General features: G+C 38.9%; 1 protein-coding gene across 1 annotated transcript in view; it reads left to right on the forward strand.

Annotated features, from left to right (window-relative positions):
• The first annotated feature begins 2,623 nt into the window (after positions 1–2,623).
• Positions 2,624–22,531, forward strand: part of LOC113049544 (androgen receptor) — a 64,887-nt gene continuing 44,979 nt past the window's right edge. The window contains exon 1 of the mRNA XM_026211971.1: positions 2,624–4,101. Coding sequence (XP_026067756.1) covers positions 2,720–4,101 — 1,382 coding nt within the window. The 5' untranslated portion in view covers positions 2,624–2,719. The remainder of the gene's footprint in view (positions 4,102–22,531) is intronic.

Consider the following 22,531-nt stretch of genomic DNA (forward strand, 5'->3'; position numbering starts at 1 on the left):
AATGGAAATGAATGAGACAAATTTTCTTTTTAAAAGCAGAATTATGAAACTTAGAATTTTATAAAGCACCCAATTCTGTTGAAACTTGTTTATTTGAGCTGTAAAGTTGTTCTTGTTATTTTTTTGATTACTTCAGAGTTTTTAGGCAGTATGTTTTCATGGAATCAAAGTTGTAAAATTGTATATCATTTCATTTGAAATTTTTTTTTAATCATGCTTATTCTTTATGCTTGTATTTTTGAAACAGTAAGTATTAGTGTTTATGGATTGACCCATTCACTTTATACATTTTTGTGGTAATCAGCATTATACACATTGTGCTATTTATTGAGTTGACTGAACCTGGAATGTTCTTTTAACATAATATTAGCAGGTCTCCATAACCTTCAAAATTACTCTAAATAAATACAAGAACATTTTTTTTTTCAATCAGACTAAATGGGATGTACTTTGGCGTAATTATCTGAGTATATGTGGAATTTCAGTTACTAAGCAACAGGTGCTGCACACATGCACACACACTCTCCCAAATGGCTGTGACAGAGTAAAAAAAAAAAAAAAAAAAAAAAAAAAAATACGAAGCACCAGCAACAGATATGAAGAATGCCTGTTCCTAATGATGAACAAAAAAACGTGATGATGAGATATAACCAGAACTCAGCCTCCACTGATAAACAACGCACCGGAGCACTTTCCCTTCATCTCAGCAATCTCTGGCCAAAACAAACCAAAACGGCCCTTTCAACTTCAGTCCCTCTCTGTCATCTCCTCCCACAGCCGCTGACCAATTCATTCTGAATAACGCCACTCGTTCTGAATAACCTCAAACACTTCACTGGAGCTTTCTTCATCCAAATCAGACACGGTTCACGACAACACAGCACTGCAAATGCAATATCCTTTTCCTGCACTGCATACATGGCATGCTTGCTGCATGTGAAGTGCTTCTCTGAACTCTAGCTTCTTAATAGAGCACAGTTTGTGCCAGGAAATAATTCTTCTTGTAACCTAAGAGTTTATATGTTACACTGTTATTAATTTTGAACTGACAACAGGGATTAGTAATGAATACTGCATTCTCACTGAGGAGCATTAAAATCTTCTGAGCCTTGCGGCAAAGAAAACAATAAAGGTCACATTTAGTTACAGTGAATAAAAAAGGATCACCTTTGCACTGGTGAAAGTTCTAGAAAAATAATAATACTGCTTGTAGGACTCACGATAATGGCCTTTTGATCAAACTGGTCCTCATGGCTGGGTGTGAATGAGAAGACACAGGACCTGACTGTTTAGTAGATGTAATTATTGTCTTGATGTTTTCTCATCTTTTAGAGCTTAAGGAAAACCTAAAGTGGTACCTTGATTTTCTCAGAGCAACAACAGTCCAAGCAAAAATGTTGATTTCATTTATTTATTCATGCAGAGCCTATTTAACTAACAATTCTGACTCTTTCTCATTTCCTTTTATTGCATTTTCCATATTTCATATACTCAACTCAAACATTTACATTTTCCCTGGGGCGTTTACAGTGTTTACAAATCTGACCTTAAATTAATTTGAGCTTAAAATCAGTTATTTACTAAAACAGTCCATTAAATTATGCACTAAAAACAACAACAACCTTTTACATATTTAATTGACATTAAATGTCCAGACAAAAACATTTATTCTGGCAAGGTTAAATATGGCTTTCTGCCATTGAAAACTAAAAATAACATAAAAATAAATAAAATAAAAATGGCCATCTTCCTGTTTTGCTCTTCAACTGGCTAATTTTGTGGATGTTACAGTCCCGTTGTGGATTTAATGTGTGCTCAGTAATAAATGCCATGGGAAACATTTCCACAGAACAGAGGCCCATAACTCATATAAAGTGCGCACCGTGCAGACTCTCATAGAGCACTACATGGGGCTCATTGATTTTATTATATTTTCACCTTTAAATCTATGATACATACATACATCAGTGTTTTATTTTACTACTAGAGAAAGTGAGTTGTGATCCAGTGCTCGTATTTGTAGAGTGTTCTCGTTTACCCATATTATTGGCGCCGTTCCTGTTTCTGTATTATTTAGTCCTGACAGTTAAAGCGTTCAAGGACTTTCCCGAGCGAACTCTCCGTAAAATAACTGCTTACCCTCGCAAAACACCGTGAAACAGCAGGCTCTCCCCGCATTACCTGCGCCTGAGCCCAGGAGACTACCTGACACGAGAGAAAGGGGCTTTAATTGTACTTTAAATAGGAAAGTGTGGGATGTGATGTGCTTGGTGTATTGTAGTAACCGGAGTCGGGCTGATCATGGAAAACAGGCAGCGATAAGCAAATCTTATCGCTTGTTCTCAAGTTAGACAGAAAACAACTCGAGCGGCGGAGATAAATTCCCACCCTTGTAAGGTTCACTTTCATCCGCTCATTTATGGACAACGCGCGTAGCCTGCAGTCTGACTTGAGCATACGGCGGGACTGGATAACGCTGTGACGAGCAGAAGGCTGTTCACGTGCATTTTCGGAAAACTTTCAGTTGACGTTTATTAAGAGCCGCCTATGCGTCTCCGGCGTGCGTGAGCGCTCGTTTGATTATTTTTGCTTACACTGTCTCGCGCAGCGCAGCTCTTTGGTGTCTGGCTCGAACTTTTCCAAGGATTTCGTCAATGAACTTGTTGCGGTGAGTCCCCTTTAAACCATCACGGCCTGTGTTGTACGCTGTTTGAAGACTATGGATGTTCCGGGGGAGGCTTGCGAGTCCCCAGACGCAGTTTTCCACAGAACTTACCAGAGCGTTTTCCAAAACGTGTGCGTCGCGAGAGCGAACAACGCCGAGAGTTTGGACTTTTCTAGCTCCGAGAAGCGTGGCTGCCTACAGGAGACCGCCTCGACGGAAAAACGTCCAAGCAAGCTGTCCCCCAGCAAGGGAATAATATGCTGCCCCAAGAAAGAGTGCGAGAGTGCGAGTTCAGTGATGCGGAGTTCAATAGGAAGTAAAAGCGACACGTCCCTGTCATGCTCGGGCCGCGCAGACGCCACCGAAAGCAGCGGCAGTCGCGCAGGTTTCCTTCGGGGCGCAGAGAGCGGACAAAAGAGCTGCGCTACGGCTGAAGTTCACTCGCGCCGTGACGCAAGAGTGGCGAGTAGTAGTCGTGCGTGCAACACCACCACCAGCAGCAGCAGCAGTAGCATCTCGGAGACAGCGCGAGAGCTGTGCAAAGCTGTGTCCGTATCTTTGGGCTTAGCTATGGAGTCCAGCGAACTGGGCGATGTGGAACCGCACCATGTGCCGCCGCCCCTGACCACTAAAAGTAGTAGTGAGAGAATCTATTTGTTTGGAATGCCTTTGCTCAACTGCTCAGTGAGTGAACGGGAGGCAGGAGGGAAAGAAAGAGAGTACGCTCTCGCGGCGGGACGAGACAGAGGCGCAGAGCTGCGGGGCAGGGACAGACTGCTCGAGATGTTTAAAAGTGGCGACCTGGAGCAGCTAGCAGGTGAGGTGACGACCTTGCAGTGCAGCAGCGCGTCTCGATCACACCTAACCGCGGATGCGCAGGGTGTACATGAGTTCGCCAGCGTGTCCGGGGACATTGCCAACTTGAGTTCAGAAGGTACGACAGGACCGGACATGGACGAAACGCGAGCGGCTTCGTGCCAGTTCGAACAACTGTTGCCCGTGAGCATGGCCCATTTCGTGCAACCGGAGCTCGAAAACGGACCGAACCAGAGCTTCGCAAAGCCCGCAGAGATGTCCGGTGAGTTTGCGGGCCCTGTGGAGGATTACGTTAATCTGTATAACGTCAAAATCAAGGCGGAGATGATGCCCCGTGAATTAAATGACACTTGGGCGTATCCGCATAGGTACGCTGAGGACTGTAACGGCCAGTACGGGTCTCCCAAACAAAGGACCCCATACGCATCTGGCCATGATACGCATTTTATCTGTAACCCCTACGAGTACGGCCGAAACGAGGCTCTGGTTCCACGGGAGCGACCTCCGCCCGAACAGTGGTACCCCGGCGGGATGTTGACCCGTCCCCCTTACCCTAACATGCCCTGCTTAAAAAACGAGATGGGCAACTGGCTGGATGTAACATCATTAACGGATGGCAGGTAAGAGGGGGCACTGCTGTGTTTTTTCTTTCCACACAAATTATGTTGTGCGCTACAACCAATTCGTAACGTTGATAAAGTTGATTAAAATGGCGCGCGCTTAAATAACACGCGTGTCGTTGTATCCCGAAATGCGACTATGCGCAGGACATTGAAAAAGACTTGTAGAAATGTTTGTTTACAGTCTTTATTGATTTTAATATGCATAATTAATGCCTAACTTAAATGAGCAAGAAACAATGCACAGGACCATTATGCACTAATTTGAAGTGCATAATTGAGTTTTTATTCCAATATAATAATTATTTTATTTTATTTTAAACCTGCTGACCCATAGTCACAGAGTTTGTGAAATATTTAAAATAAAAGGCTTTGTTTTATAAGACCAGTAAGTTACTTTCACATGATCTCTGGTTTCGTGTTGTTTCAGTTCAGTATAGGAATGTTATTTATTGGTTTTCTATTAATGGACTGGGTTCAGCTGCTTCAGGACCATTTTATTAGGTAGGAATTAAATTAAAATTCCTGAAGGAAGCCTTAATTTGTTTGAAGTTCCTCTCTTTATGTCTGCAGCCAAGTAAACCAGTCCACAGAGGCAGCTGTACACATTTAACACACTCACTCCTTCTTCAGGGTAGCTGGGTTCCAGGGATCCTGCCATCAAGGCAACCCCACACAGTTGTGACCAAGCGCAGAGACACCATGCGCTTCATAGCTCTTATCCTTAAACCTCTCTGTATTCTTGTTCTCGTTCTGAGTCATTCACACATTTAATCACCCACAAACTATACATGGAAAGGGAACATTTTGATTAACACACTGACATGGAGGTCCAACTGTCATGCTGTGCATTTTCATTGACAGGTTTTAGTTATATTACATTGCATAGACTTAACAGTTTAAGCATTTATATCTTTTACTTTATTTGGTTGTTTTGATATCTCAGTTTGTCAAAATGTATTGTTTTAAAATGTTCTCTTTAATTATACATAAATATAATTTGACTTGACTTAACAGTGGGATGGCTGTTTTAAAAAACGGGTTTCAATTAGATCTGCACTGGCTGGAACAAAAGCAGAACATTAATTAGAAAATATGCAAGCTGACTATATGGAGAAAACCAGTTGCGTGTCCCTGCGGTTTTCTAAAGAACAGTTTGGTGCTTCAATCTGAGCCATTGTTAAACAAGCATTTTTTTCCAAGGCTGTGTTTTAGTGTATATGTGTTTTTTATTCTTTTTTTTTCCTGAAAGGAATTTGTGCTTAGTTGTGCGTTTAACCTTTACAACTTTGGGGTTTGTGTTGGATGAAAAACCATTTGATCTTTGCGAAAAATATGGTTAAAGACACCAGCCAGAACATGAAACTGACACACAGAGACCCAAATAATGAGACAAAGTGTGAGGGACTTTATACTGGTCTTGACCTGATATCACACATAATAAATCTTCTGAACATGAGTCTTACAACAAGGCCACATTTAGGCAAAAAAGTGGTTTGTGAATACCACAACAAAAGTTTTTAGGGTACACTTTACTCATTTGAGTAAGAATTTTTTTACTTACATGTACAGTCCACCATATTGATTTTTTTTATGGTTGTGGTAGTCTGCTTGACAACTAGCTATAATTTAAAGTGGCTTTTCCCTCAGTCAAAGTGGTTTTATTTACAAATGACTGTGATTTTAGGTGTATTTAGCAGTTAAAATGTGTATTATGTGCTGTATTACAGTGCTGAAGGCAATATTGAACATGTTTAATAAACGGTGACTTTGATGATTGGATGGTGCAAAAATAGACAAACTGTGAACTGCTGGATGACCACTGAAGATAGATAGCTGGGTTAGTGGTACAAATTTGTTCGTATTTATTTGTGTGTGTATGAGTGGGACAGACAGTGAGAGAGAGAGGGAGAGGGGGGGTTACAGGGTTGTGAGATTTTTTTGTGTACGTGTGTCTCTGTTAGGTAATAATCTGAAGTACACTTTGGTCAAATTCAAATCTAGTCAAACAGCATTCTGAACAAGGCAAAGGTTCCTTACAAAGCGTTCTAGGTAGAAACATGTGGCTTGAACCGAGAACCCTAGAAGAGTTCACTGTAGCCCCATTGCACTAGAGTTTTGAGAACCCTCAGTCAAAGTGGTTTTATTTACAAATGACTGTGATTTTAGGTGTATTTAGCAGTTAAAGTGTGTATTGTGTGCTGTATTACAGTGCTGAAGGCATACAACACAGCAGCAGGGCTAAGAACAAATGATTACTACAAGGGATAGTTTACATTTACATTTAGTCATAGCTGATGCTTTTATCCAAAGCCACTTACAAATGAGGACAACGGAAGCAATCGAAATCAACAAAAGAGCAATGATATACGAGTGCTATAACAAGTCTCAGGTAGCTTAGGATAGTTCAATCAATAACCAAATTTCTGTCATAAATGATGAACTTTCATGTCCTTTCAAACTCTTTTTACTTGCTTTCTTCTGTGAACGAGACAAATATTTAGTGTGTTTGTTCAGACAGTGAAGTCAGTGGGGTCCGGTGTTGTTTGGACTTAAGTGTTCTATACAGAATATGTTCTTTTGTGTTTCACAGAGGAAAAAAATCAGACAGGTTTGAAACAACATAAACGATGAGATAAAAAATGAACACATTTATTAATATTTACTCACTCTCATGCTCCAAAAAATAATCTTTCTATATAAGACAAAAAAAATAAAAATCTATGATATTAAAAATGCAAACACGGTGCTCCCCACAATCGGAGATGTATAGAGAAGTGGTTAGCTATATTCCATTTTAATGTGTGGGTTTAACGTCTCTTGTCTCTGGAATATTGCCATTTTGTTTATATTATAATATAGGCTAATTTTGAGCATTTGAGCAAGGTTCGCTGTTTAGTGTACATTTACTCGTGCTAGTTTTATATCCCCCCCCCCCCATTTTATTTTTGCTGGAACTTGCCCATGGCTTTTTTGTTGTTGTTGCTGTTTTTAAATGCACTTCTTTTCCTGGGAAGTGACGTCAATGATTAATAACAATTCCTCTCAATATTGATTTGTTGACATAGCCCTTACATTGAGATCCTTTGGAAGGCTATGCAGAGGTGAAAAGTTGATGAATACTGAAGGTATTAATGAGAAAAGTGTTAATGTGAAAATGTGGTCATAGTAGACATCGCATCACAAGCTTGCAGATTTCAACAAACCATTTCCACAACTAAGCATTAATAAATAGCCTCCATGGATGGGAGGTATTTTTTGAAAGTTTTAAAATGTATCATGCATCAAACATTTTTAATTTGAAATTTGAAATTTGAATTTTCATGATCTGGTCCCCACATGAATTGAGACCTGACCCTATTTGACATGGTCTTGGTCTTATTGTAAGCAGCATACCTTATTAGATAGCTCTCCTCCTCTTAAAGGACTTCAACAAAAATCACACAGAGACACCTTTTTTTTTTACACATCAGTAAATTTCCTTTGGATTTTTTCCCTGTTTATTATCCTGGAAGTCTTATTTAAAGTAATATATTAGTAAAATGGCTGTGTATGTCATTTTGTTTTGAAAGCAATTGCAACTTTAACTTAAACACCTTATGTTTAATAGCTTTTCTTAAGTGCTATTGCTATGTGTAGATCATTTTCTTCATTACCCTACACTTTTTTTGTAAGTTTGTCTGTTCAGATCTAAGCCCTAATTACTTAAATATAATTTGTATAATGATGTATAAGAAACCAAATGTCAAATATCACTGAGTTCAAGAAAATGTACTGTGCCAAAGATGACTGTCTCTGGAAGGTTTTTTTTTTTGGTCAAGCAATTTATCTCAATCAAGCACAAGTTCACACACACACACACACACACACACACACACACACACACAGATCCTGAAAAAACAAAACAATATATGGTGATTTAGATATTATTTTATTTTTGATATGTGGGCGACATTTACCCTTAGCACTGAAACATAAATGTGCTCATTGTCCCTTTCATACAGGCAAATGTTGGCTGTAAATGATGAAACAAACACTTGGCAGCAACCCCGTTCATTGGTTAATAATCAAGGGGAGATGATCTATATAAAAGGCTGCAATCTGCTGTTATCCTGGTCAGGGCTCCAGACAAAAAAAAAATCAGATAAGGAGCCTTCAGCACCTATAAGAATCAACAGTTCCATATATGTATGTTTCTTTTATTTGTTTATTTTTTAAACATCTGAACAGTTCACATGGCTCTAGACTTGTTCTTCCCACTTGTCACTCTTTTGTGACTAACATTCTCATTTAGTCACTTTTTTTTTTTTTTGCTAGAATATGGGATTAATCAGTGCATGCTGATGAACTTTTATCAAAGTTTACAGTTATATGGTAACGAAAGGGGTTAACATTCAACTCGTCTGTTTTTTATCAGTACTATTATTTGTGCTATGAATTTTGTGAACGGGAGTTCCTCCTGCTATTTTATGAGATATAGGCTACAGATGCTTTAACTTTCAGGTTCCTGATCTTGTTGTCACGTTTTACTAGAAAATACAATTGTCTGTTTTGCTGACATCTATACATCTTTCACTTATTAAGTCTAAAACAAAAGATTGACTCATTGTTATTCTTTATTAAAAAGCACAAAAACAGTGAAACAGTGGGCTACAATGACAAACTAGCTTACATAACGTTTGTTTAAAAAAACATATAAGATAAAACAATAATATGATGCATGGCATACACCACATGCTGTATTATCTTTTTCGCCAGACAAATACTAGCACTTTTCTTTCTTGTCTTGTCTTTCATAAAAAAAATTATAATGAATATATACTTGTTGTTGTTTTTTTAACACAAGAATACCAACATGTTCATCTTCTCTGGTTTAAGAAGCTGTCTTTTACTTAACTTTAGCTTGAAAACCAAATTTTTGCTGACATGGCAAGTATAAACCAGATTCTACACTCAAAGTTCATGTGCTTCAGTGATAGAACATTGTGTTAGTACAAAAGGTTGTGGGTTTGATTCCCATGGACCACACATGCTGGTAAAAAATGTATAGCCTGTGTAACAGAAATGAGTCGAACCAGACAAATTAAAGAGTCTATCAAAGCTGTGCGTTGAAACACGAGCCGAATTCCTCAGGAAGTCATAAATCAGTTCTTGTGCCACAAGTCCCAAGCAAGATGAGCAACCAACTTGTTAACACAACAGCTTTCAACATTAACACCACTAGAACAATTATTGACAATTCCAATTCGAAGAAGAGAAATTTGGTGTCAAATGTGTTGTTCGTAATTGAAATGCAACGCTGGACATCATGTGGAAACCCATGAGTTAAACACTTCCACTGACTTCCCCCCACCTAGCAGAACCAGACTGAAATTCCTAAAGGGGGAAGGGCTTTAAACCTCTGTCTCTACAGAACATCCCTATGTCATGAGAATGGCAAAGAAACTGCTTTTTGTACATGTATATGGACCAGAATGAACTCAAAAAGACTTATAAATGAATCATTCCATCGCTTAACTCCATACTCATTTAAGTGTAACCCACACATTTGACTATCATGTATAATCACTTATTGTGTATGTCTTTTGATAACTATAGGATACATAGTCATGTCTAGTATTGATATAATCGAATTTTCAATCATTTATTTGTAAAATATATCATAACCTGGTAATAGGAATCATGTCCAAAATTAGACCCTGCAAGGCAGGAAAATTCGGACCACATGCTTGGTAAGATAAACAAATTATTTATGATACTCCCGAGCCAAGACAATATCTGCTTGGTCAAGACAACATTTGAGGTGTGGCCAACAGACCACTTTAAATACTTTGGACACCATTAAATCTTGCTTTTAGTTCTAGCCTTGCTCGTGCTATCAGTCATGCTTTTTAGTCTGCTTTTAGTCATGCCTGCTCTTAGCTTTTAGCTTGTAGCTTTGCTACCTAGCTTTAGCTTTTAGCTTCTAGCCATGCTGTTTAATCATCACTGTTCTTTGAGCGCGGTTCCAGCGTGCTTCAGCCTGCAAGCCTGCTGCTACTTAGCCAAGATGAGAAGGAACACAACCTAGTCTTTATTTCTTTTCTTTTCCGTTTGAGAGTTTCGTGTTCTGAGTTTTATAACGTCGAGTCTCCGACGTTTAGTTCCTTTACTGGTGTATCTAATATAATTTTAACCTCATTGAGGAACTCAATGCGAGCGCTAATTACGTGATTGATGGTTGTTCATGTCTATGCAATTTAACGTATTGCTGTAAACTTGGGATTCCATATTTCCATTCTCTTAAACTCATCTTTCCCTAACTTTCGATCTTCCTGCAACTTGTGTGAATGTGTGAGTGTATGCGTTTATGTGTTAGATTAGTTTATATGTCTTAGATTTATCTAATAAAGCCTTATTCATATTGAAAAGAGAAGTATCTTGTGTTTTGTGCTTACAAGTTAATGTCTTAAACTGCCGATCTTGTTACTGTGCTAATTGATAGTGTTTCACTATAGTTTGGATATTAGTATCCAGTGCAGATTTTATGTTAAACGGCTCGTTCACTGAATCGAGGGCGTCTAATTGACCAGCCGTGAAACAGTTATTCTGTTCAAATTCCCTTTAAAATCTTAAATGATTCCCTTTGAGCTAAATTGACCTGTTTCCTTTACACCTGAATGCACTTCAATGGTGTTTTTCCACTGTGTGGTACGTCTCAGTACAGTACGACTTGGCTTGTTTTGCGTTTACACTGCAGTTTAGCACCGCTTTAGAGTGGGCAGGATTGTTCTCATGTCATTTGTAGCTACATGCGTTGCAAATTCAGTGACGCAGGTAGCGAAGATTCTCTCCAGCCAATGAGTGATCAGCAGAGTTCACACTTCACGTTTTGGTAATGATGGTTCACTTGGAATCTCAATTGAGGTGGCATAAAAAAGTACCAGGTACCAGGTACTGTACCCAGTGGAAAAAAAAACAAAAGTGAACCATACCGAGCCTTACTGTGCCGTACCATGCAGCAGAAAAGGTCCATAATTCGCTTTGGATAAAAGTGTCTGCTAAATGCATAAATGTAATGATAATATAAAGCAATGACCGGCCCCTCAGTGCTGCAAATACATCTGATTATTGTCAATGCATGATTATTTGCACACTATAAATCTGACTCACCCATTATCTTACTATCTGTTGCTTTTTTTTGTATATATATTTTTTAACAAACAATTAACTCTACATCACTACATGCACGGCTCTTTTTATGACATCAGCTTGTCAGACGTTTGGCTAGTTATCACTGTCAATCATAGCAATGACTCTCGGAACAATTAAGCAGACTCACTCGCATCATTTTTTATACTCGCGTCTTTTCTGAAACAGTAATTATTATTATCATATAATAATGAACATCGTCCACTGACACAATATATCACAAAAATAAATACCACGGCGGCCCTATGGAGCTGCATAGTTAGCTTATGCCTTGTGCTCACGCTTAAAGCGCCTCTCTTCATGTGATCGGTGAAATCTGACTCCTGCTACAATGTGCCTGGCTCTGCAATGAGCGACATATGGAGCAGACGCTTTTGGAGCAACGCCGCTATTTTCCTCAAAATAGCATTTATGTTCAGAAGAAGAAAGAAACTCATTTAGGTTTAACCTAACTTTGATTGTGTAAATTGTGGTATAAAAATAAAACAGAATTGACAGACAGCTGACAGAATGTTTGTGTACTATGTACTATGGTGAACTATTATTTTAATGTTAATAAAACAACAAAACACAAAGGGAAAAATCACTCACTGCTCTTGAGTGAAGAAATTTGACACAATTGCTTTAGGAGTCAGTTTGCAATGTGTATCTTTGTTATTCTTTTATCTTTGTCATTAAATAATGTGATTTTTATCTTCGCCCTCTTTGGCTTAAATATCTGCCATAGTTTTTTTTTTTGTTTTTTTTTTTAATCTTAAAAGGCTTTGTCTTTATAATAGGGAAATTAGTTTGGCTGGAATGCTCAGACAACTTGCAAAATAGTAAAACCAACATGACAAAGAATTGTGATAAAATCATGAATCGTGATATTTCAAATTAAAAAACGTGATATGATATTTTTTCCATATCGCCCACCCCTATAGTCCTCATTGGCTTCTCATTATTATCATGTTTACAGACAATTCTGAAAGAGCATTCGTCATAACTGGCTTTAGCAATATTAGGTGGCTAATGCACCTTTTGTTTACAGGACTGTCAACATCTTTATTTTATTGTTGTATTCATTTATTCATTTTATTTATTCATTTATTATTATTATTATTTATAAATGTTCTAAGAAGTTTGAAGCTTACTCTTAGAAAGAGAATGTGAGTGAGAGAGCCCTAAAATTAGTATTTATAAAATTTTATATTTATTTATTTTTGTTCTATCATGTTAGTTTTAAAAATGTTCATTAGCTTCATTTTGAATTTTAATGTTTTGTATTTTCAGGTTTTGTTCTGGCAGATTTTAATAGCTTTTGGGTGGAATAGATTCAAATGAATAAGAACATCCAAATGTCACTGGTAGAAAAACAGACATTGATGAACTCAGTTATAAGTCAGTTGTGTTCCATTTATGGTCAGATTTGCGCAAAAATTATCAAATGTAATTCTGACAGGCTTTCACTCAGGGTTAATGTGCTTTAAAAAAACAGCACATGCAGCACAACCAAAGAACATAAAGGGTTCAGGAATTAAAAGCCTAAAAGTTAATATTTGTTTTACTCTGTGTATCTAGTGGAAGGAATCCTACAGAACTTTGCAAAATGTGCAGGTTACTGGGAGATATCATAAAAAACTGGACCTAAATGCAGAAAAAATAAGCAGATTAATGACTGATCTAACAGCTTTTAGTATAGAAGCAATATTCTTCACTCTTTCTCAAATTGTTTTTCTCTTGAATATTATATGACACTCCACTAATTATGTAATGCTGCCAGAGATGGACAGCTGTTGGAAGCTCTTTGTGATAAGGCTTAATACTGTGTGTTTGATAGTGCACATATAACGGTTTGGTGTATCCATTGATAGACTTCCCATAAAAAACACTGGGGCAAATTCACAAAATAGTTTATGTGCTGTTTTTTAACATGAAACTCTGCAACTTTTTCATTAAATACCCATAATGGATCTGCAAAATCACTGACTTAGCACTGCATTTTAGTAATGCCATTGCTATTCTTTGAGGGGAAACAAACTTCTACCTATGTATATTTAAATTGACTCTTTAAAGAGTCTTTCTCATAGAAGCCAGTGCTACAGTATATGCGGAAAGCAGGCGGTAAACTGACTTTCATTTATACATGTCTGTGTGCATTTCTTTATTTTTATTTATTTATTTTTGGTCATGACAGTAGTTATTCATCAAAGGATGATCAAATTATGGAAATTAGGGTTATAATCATTCATGGTGTTTTGTGGTTTAGTTGGGCACACCTAGTAATTCAAGTGTCTGAATTGCTGTGGTGGAGTGACTGTAAGAACTTGTCAGATAACAAAAATGTGCTTTATGTGGTTCTTTATTCAAAAATAACATTGCATATCACATAAATCAACCAAGCTACATTACATCAAGGTTAAATTGAGTAGAAATAAAAATGAAATGAAAGTAAAATGAATGGTGACCTATTATGCCCCTTTTTACAAGAGTGTAAGTAAAGTTTTAGCTCAAAATACCCCACAGATCATTTTTTATAGCTTGTTATAGCCACTATTAGGGTATGAGCCAAAATGCACAGTCTTTTGTGTGTTTCTTTAAATGGAAATGAGCTGGTGCTCCCGGCCCCCTTTCAGAAGAGTGAGGAGTCACGTGCCGATTTGGATTGATTTGGGTCTGAGCCGGTCGGCCATGATGGTAGGAGATAATATCAGTTACCAGGGGCAACGCCTTCAGAACTTCACAGAGGCGAGACTAAACATTCCATATTACATTTACAGAATAATGGACTGTATCATATCTTGACATTGTTTATTTAAGAGCTGCACAGTATCTTACTACAGCTTGTGAGTGATTAGATGTTGAGTGTTATTTGAGTGTATACTGTGGAGCTAATGTTAATTAATTGATGTGAGCCTAATACTCCAACTGAAAAAAATGCAATGTTTTATATGCTTAGATTTTATTGATGGTCCTCTTTATCAATTGACTATAAGCAACTTTGCAACTACATGCCAACTCATTCTCATTAGAGTATTAGTATGAGATAATTTTTTGTATTATCATTTATATTATTATTACTGCTTATAAGTGGTCTTTGACCGCTTTAAGTAAAGTAGCATAAGAAAAATGGCCAGATATGAGACTTATCATACATTATAATTATGAGAAATATAATCCATTGTAAAAGTGGATGCATCGTGTTCATTGTGTTATAAATAGTCATACTCTTAAAAGCTATATCCACAAATAAGTAAATATTATAATATATTAAAACGGTTCTTATGAATATTCATTCGATGATACAACATGTTGTGCATTCATTACAATGTCTTAAGAATGCCCTTATAAGGTATTATAAATACAGGCTTCATAGAAAGTTTTCCTGTATTTTGTTATATATTTTATGTACAGTACTGTTCAAATGTTGAGGGTAAGTAAGATTTTTTTAAAGATTTATACTGTAGAACCTTGAGAATGAATGGTCACATTTAAACTCTAAAGCATAAGTTACCTTTACATTTGGACCCTACGAAATCCATTATACAGTATTTCCCCCTAAATTCTATTGTTTCCTTGTTATTTACTTATTTATTTATTTTTAGATTTTGTTTTTTATTATTTAAAACCAAATTTAAATAAATGATCAAAATAATAATAATAATATTAATCAAAACAAATAAATTATTAACACTTTATAATTTAATTAAAATAAAATATGACTTGTATCCTTTCAGTCGGTCACTCTCGACGCCACGTCAGTGACCGACGAATATGGGATATCGCTTCGATAGACCAATCTACTTAGAGTGTAAACTAAACGATTATTGCATCTAGCTGCCGCTGTTTTATAGGCTACTTTTTATATATACTTTTAAAATATTGTTATATAGACTTTTTGTCTGTCAAATAAACTGCTCCAAAACAGAACTTTATAAGTTAAACCATGGGTTAAAAAAATATCTGGTTTGCATATTTCTTAAAAATATAATTGTAAGTATTAATACTTTAAGAAGTACATTTTAGTAAAAAAATTTAATATATGTCCGTCATAATTTCTACACATTAAGCAAAACTTTATTTTTGGGGGTTTATCCTGCTGTTGGTCCTTTGGTTCATGTGTCATGTTCTCAATGGTTATCTCAGTCATGTGTCTTGTCTCTCACTGGTTGGTTCTTGTCATGTGACCTATATTTGATATACATATCCCTATTGTTGCCTTTGTCTTTTGTCTATTGTTGATGTTGTAACCTGCTGTCAGTGACAAGTCAAGTCTGTTCAAGTCTGTTCATGCCGAGTCAAGTCTCTTTTTGCACTATGTTAGTATTTTGGATTACCTTTGGAAAAAAGCTGCACTTGGCTGATATTCAATTCAAGTTTATTTGTATAGCGCTATTTAGTAGTAGCTAGTAGTTTGTGCACGTTTGACAGGATTTTAGAAAAAATAAAAAATAATAATAATACAAGACGTAGTCAGCTAGACGATGAACTATCAATATTAGTAATTAATAGTTATTATATGATGCAGTCCCACATTTAGCAATAATTGTTAGTTCTGTTTGTTGATTCAAGGTTAGCATCATCTGGGGTCCTCTGAGGGTCAGCATCATCTCTTCTCAGGTGTTCTGGATCCAGACTGGAGCTTGTGTAAATCCTAGTTACATAGAAACAAAATAGAGACATCATTAGCATAGCTGATGATCCAACAAAGTAAAATTAGTTTAACCCAAGCTAATTAATAAAAAATTGTCCTTCCTGTAAGAGCTGTTGGACAAGACCATTCCCCATCCATGCTCAAGGTCCATGTAGCAGCCACAGCAGCATCTCACACTCCTATAGCTGGCCAATTGGTGGGCTTGAACAACTTAGTTGTTCATTTTCTGAAGGGGTCTAGAAGGCTAAACCACCCCATAACCGTCCCTACATAGGATCTGCCCACAGTGTTGAGGGCTCTGAAGAGCCGTCCATTAGAGATGCTACAGTCCATTGACCTTTGTCCCCTGACAATTAAAACTGCTCTGCTACTTAGCATAAGCATCAGTAAAGTGTATGAGGGATCTGCAGGCACTATCAATGAGCCCCACCTGCCTCTAATTCAGGCCAAACGACTCTTAGGCCATCCTGAAACCTAGGCATGGTTACGTACCTAAAGTGCTAAAGTGTCAGGGAAAGGAACAGGACCCAACTGCGGTAGAATGAATGAGGCGTTTTATTGAGTTACTCAGAGGACTTAATCCATTGGAGCATGAGAGAGTCAGCGCTCTGCATGTACAGCCAGCTCGAAGATCCCTACGGCGACCGCCGCACAGCATAGAGGAACAGGTGGCAGATCAGCGCTGGCGAGCCGAAGCGTCCGAAGGCGATGCACAGGTGAGTCGAGACAGCCGCCTGGTTGATGAGGACTACTGAGTACGAAAGGCAAGCAGGGAAAAAAAACAAAAAAGCAGGCCGACTAGATAGAGAAAGATACAAAAACCGAAGTCAGGCAAACTAAGACAAGCAACTAGAAACTTACTCTAGCAACGCTTACGGACTGACACAAGATAGCAAACACAAGGGTAAGATAAAGGGAAGATAATCAGAGTAATACAGGGTGCAGGTGAGGGAGAAAACGTTAACAGGGATAACAAGAGGGGCGGAGAAAACATAGCGAGAAAAGTGAAACACCTGGAGAGCCAGCAAAACCCAAATCATGTGCTCCAGGACAGAAAAGGCCTCAGCCCCCACTGAGATCATGACAGTACCCCCTCCCCCAGGAACGCCACCAGGCGACCTAAGGAAGGGGCTTACCATGTTTGCGGCGGAAGTCGTCGATCAGCGACCGATCCAGAATGTCCCGAGCTGGGACCCAACTCCTCTCCTCCGGGCCGTAACCCTCCCAGTCCACCAGGTATTGAAAGCCCCTGCCACGACGACGAACATCTAGTAATCTCCTAACAGCATAGACAGGAGAACCATCCACTAGACGAGGGGGAGGGGGGGCAGGGGAGAAACTGTTGGTATTAAGAGGGGATCTTAAAACTGGTTTAACCCTGGATACATGGAAAACAGGGTGAACCCGACCAAGAGAGGAGGGCAACTTGAGCCGTATCGCAGCCGGATTAATGACCTTGTTGATCTGGTATGGGCCAATGAACCTGGGTGCCAGTTTGCGAGAGACAGCCCTGAGAGGCAGGTCCTTGGAAGACAGCCATACCTTCTGACCACAGACATAACGGGGTGCTGGGGTCCGGTGGCGATCAGCCGCTGCCTTGGTCCGCCTAGAGGCCTGGGCCAGGGCCTTCCTAGCCTTCCTCCAGATGCGGCGACATCTTCGAACAAAGGCTAGGGCAGACGGAACTGCAGCATCGGGTTCCTGAGAGGGAAATAAGGGAGGGGAGTAACCAACAGAACATTCAAAGGGTGACATACCTGTGGATGCTACTGGAAGAGTATTATGGGAATACTCAATCCACGTGAGCTGTTGGCTCCAGGAGGCAGGGTTACGGAATGCCAGGCAGCGGAGAACTCGCTCGAGATCCTGATTGGCTCGTTCACACTGACCGTTGGTCTGGGGGTGAAATCCTGATGACAGACTTGTAGAGGCCCCAATCTGTCGACAAAATTCTTGCCAAAACCGGGAGACAAACTGGGGACCCCTGTCAGAGACTACGTCCACCGGAAGCCCATGGATACGGAAGACGTGGTCAATTACCAGTTGGGCGGTCTCCTTGGCAGAGGGGAGTTTGGGGAGGGGCACAAAATGAACCGCCTTAGAAAAGCGATCCACCACTGTGAGAATAACAGTGTTACCATTTGAGACAGGCAAGCCAGAGACAAAATCTAAGGCAATGTGTGACCAGGGGCGAGAAGGAATGGGCAAGGGTTGAAGTTGGCCAATGTAGGGACGGTTGCAGCGCGAACACCAACGCGCATTGAGACAAGAAAGCCCGACATGAATTCAGATCTCCGTCATACAAGGGCGGATTATTAGCGTGCGGCTCGGGCTCGAGCTGAGCGAGAGGCTGGGAACCCATCGGGGCGGCGGATGACAGAACACTTTGTAGTTCACGGAAGCGATCACTTAATTCGGCCATTTGGGTAGTGAGTGTCTCTACCTCCTGAGCGGTGGACGAAAGCTGGCTGGCTTGGTGGCCGAGGAGAGCGCCTTGATGAGCGATAGCCGATCGAACGAACTCTTCACCCGCTGGGTCCATTTCTGGTCAGTCCGTACTGTCAGGGAAAGGAACAGGACCCAACTGCGGTAGAATGAATGAGGCGTTTTATTGAGTTACTCAGAGGACTTAATCCATTGGAGCATGAGAGAGTCAGCGCTCTGCATGTACAGCCAGCTCGAAGATCCCTACGGCGACCGCCGCACAGCATAGAGGAACAGGTGGCAGATCAGCGCTGGCGAGCCGAAGCGTCCGAAGGCGATGCACAGGTGAGTCGAGACAGCCGCCTGGTTGATGAGGACTACTGAGTACGAAAGGCAAGCAGGGAAAAAAAACAAAAAAGCAGGCCGACTAGATAGAGAAAGATACAAAAACCGAAGTCAGGCAAACTAAGACAAGCAACTAGAAACTTACTCTAGCAACGCTTACGGACTGACACAAGATAGCAAACACAAGGGTAAGATAAAGGGAAGATAATCAGAGTAATACAGGGTGCAGGTGAGGGAGAAAACGTTAACAGGGATAACAAGAGGGGCGGAGAAAACATAGCGAGAAAAGTGAAACACCTGGAGAGCCAGCAAAACCCAAATCATGTGCTCCAGGACAGAAAAGGCCTCAGCCCCCACTGAGATCATGACATAAAGTGTCTACTCCATTCAGAGCACAAGTAATACCTATATCTGCATATCCTCCTTCAGAGCAAGACCAAGAGCTGAACTTACTCTACCCCGTCAGGGCATTGAAAGTCTACGTTGTGCGCTCCACCCCGTTCAGGCAGACCGATCAGCTATTTGTAAGCTTCGGTGGCCACACCAAGTGATCTCTGGTTAAGAAGCAGAGACTTTTCAAATGTATAATTGACGCTATTATGCTAGCATACTCTTCTTTGGGCCTTTTAATGACCCATGGGAGTAAGAGCATTGCCTCTTCCTGGGCAAGGTCTAACGGTGTGTCCATTGCAGAAATTTGTGCAGGCGGCTGGCTGGGCCTTGCCATCCACATTTGCCAAATTCTGTGTTTGGTGCATTCTTCGGGCTTACCTGAAAAATACTTGGTCCCTCTGGGCCCACTTGGGTGCTTAAGGCAAGTTCAAGTATTATTTGTTCCTCTAGCATAGCACGGTGGGATTGTACTGGTATCCCAAAGTGTTTTAGCAGAAGCAGTATGAGTGAAGTATCGATAGGGAATGTACTTGGTTACTAATGTAACCTCGGTTCCCTGAGATACAGAACAAGTACTGCGTATTTTGCCATGCAATGGAGCTGCAAGACTCAGTTATCGCTTCAGTCGAAGTAACCTGAGGATCCTACGGCATTTCTTAAAAAAATGAAATAAAGAAAGAAAAACATTTCCAGTGCTGATGAAATATGCTTATGTCCACTTGTTTGACTTTGCTTATTGTTTCACTATGAAGAAAATATAGGCGAATCTCAATAAATTAGAATGTCATGGAAAAGTTCATTTATTTCAGTAATTCAACTCAAATCGTGAAACTTTTGTATTAAATAAATTAAATGCACACAGACTAAAGTAATTTATGTTGCTGGTTCTTTTAATTTTGATGATTTTTGCTCACATTTAACAAACACCCACCTATTCACTATCTCAACAAATTAGAATACTTCATAAGACCATAAGACCTTTTGGAAAATATGTTCATTTACTGTACATGTACTCAATACTTGGTAGGGGCGCCTTTTGGTTTAATTACTGGCTCAATTCGCCGTGGCATGGAGGTGATCAGATTGTGCACTGCTGAGGTGGTCTGGAAGCCCAGGTTTCTTTGACAGTCAAGCACACCAACAGCATGGTCATTTAACCAACGTGTGGTGCTTTTGGCAGTGTGGGCAGGTGCCAAATCCTGTTGGAAAAAATGAAATCAGCATCTTCAAAAAGCTGGTCAGCAGAAGTGCTCCAAATTTCTTGTTAAACAAATCATCACAGACTGTGGAAACTTAACTCTGGACTTCAAGCAATGAGCTTCTCCACCCTTGCTCCAGATTCTAGGACTTTGGTTTCCATATTAAATACAAAACTTGCTCTCTTCTTCTCCTTAGCCCAGGTAAGATGCCTCTGACATTGTCTGTGGTTCAGAAAATTCCTTGACACATCTGTGTGCAGTGTCTCTTGATGCCTTGACCCCAGCCTCAGTCCATTCCTTGTGAAGTTCACTCAAATTCTTGACACATTCTAATTTATTGAGATGCACCTGTATATTCATTCATGTGAGAGTGAATGATTTTATTATTTCTTTAGCTAGTGCCTTGATACATATTATAACAGTAACCAATATTTAGCACAACAGAGACAGAGAAAAATAAAGGGAGGGAGAGAAGTGAAAGATAGGGCATGTATGTGAGTGTTTGTTATGTGTGTTTGTCATTGTGCATAACCTTGAAATCTCATGCCACTATAGTTATGTCTGTACTCTGTGTCAAATCAACTACTTGGTTGTGGTGCAGTTGTCTTCTCACAAACACACACACACATACACAAATACACACACACACAAATTTGTCCCTGCTCAGTCTTAACTTCATACTCCCTGTCTCTACCTTTCATCAGTAATGATAACACACACCGACACTCTCTCTGTGTTATATTTAGGTGTCATTAACATCCCTGCCAAAATGTGAGTTCAGTTCACATGAGCTGATAAGCCAGAGAACCATACTACCTTAAACATCTACATTTCATCAGTATCAAAACACTGTCATTGACATTGATGTGATGAACATTTGGTCAACATTTACCCAAACTCAAGTCGTTCCAAACCGTTCTCTATTCTGTGGAACACAAAAGAAGGTTTTTCAAAGATTGTTTCACATGTACAATGAAAGTGGCAGTGGTGAATGAAGTACACAAATCAAGTACTTGAGTACAGATATGTGTAATAAAATAATACTCCAGTGAGGTATGAATAACTAATTTTCAATTTTACTTGAGCGAAAGTACAAAAGTAATTTAATTTTAACGTACATAAAATTTGATTTTATGTAGACTACTTATATAAATGTATTATATATTATATATTTTATATAATCCTATTGCTCAAAATACCAGGGATTTTCTCAGAATAACCACTATGGAGTCAAGATAATTTTTTGTTGCTATGGAGGACTACATTGGCATAGAGCTTACACTGTACCTGAGAGAAAACAGATTTTACCATAAGTGATCTAATTTTCAACAGTAAGAAAAAGTGTTTTAAAGCTTGTTCATTTGCAGAACATCACAGATAATATATGATATGAGAATAAGGCCTGATGTTAGGGATTACATGTTATTTAAGAAATATATCATTATATTTTCATATATTTTTTTCAAGCCTAGTCTGTGTAGGCTGTTACTAGGTTCTGAACATAACATCATTTATTTTTCCATGAATTGTAATATATATAGGTGGATGAATAAAAATATTTGGAGATTATATTTTTTAATTATTTCACGTTAGGGTCAGCTACAGTAGCTATTTAGCTAGACAGTTAGCATCAGATAACAGTGCTGTCTGATTTTCAGCACGGTTAGGAATAAACATTCATATTTTTTTTCAGTTTGTCTTTTTCATTTTAAGCGATAACTGCTTGTTCTTTGATTTTTCTATGAATGTATTCAAAGCAAATGTCTCTGTCAGAGTGGCAGAATCTTACCCAACCTGTGGGAAATGCCCTGGAACAAATTTAGCCAAATTAAAAAATATATATATATATATAAAATGAAAACTCTGGACATTTTACATACTTGGTTTATACTAATTTATGAAATGTCACTGCAAAAAAACACATTTAGATAGACACATTTAACTTTTGATTCACAGAAAAAATTACTGGAGGGCAATTTTACCCACTCTATCCATTAATTATTATGAATTGTCAAGTAGCCTTCACTACTTGATCCAGATACTTATATGCAATTTGGGTTGACAAAACTACAAAAACCAGACATCACATAGGGCTAAATGAATAACATTTTATTAAGCAGCAGGCTTAATGAACGTGCTTTTGTTATGTTAATTTGTGTTATTTTAATGTTTTGTTCTTTGATCTAAAACACAGACATTGCATGGATATTGCTTTCATTTCAGTGGGCTTAAACAGATCTATCTT

The sequence above is a fragment of the Carassius auratus genome, chromosome 30, assembly GCF_003368295.1.
Source record: "Carassius auratus strain Wakin chromosome 30, ASM336829v1, whole genome shotgun sequence".
NCBI lineage: Eukaryota > Metazoa > Chordata > Actinopteri > Cypriniformes > Cyprinidae > Carassius > Carassius auratus.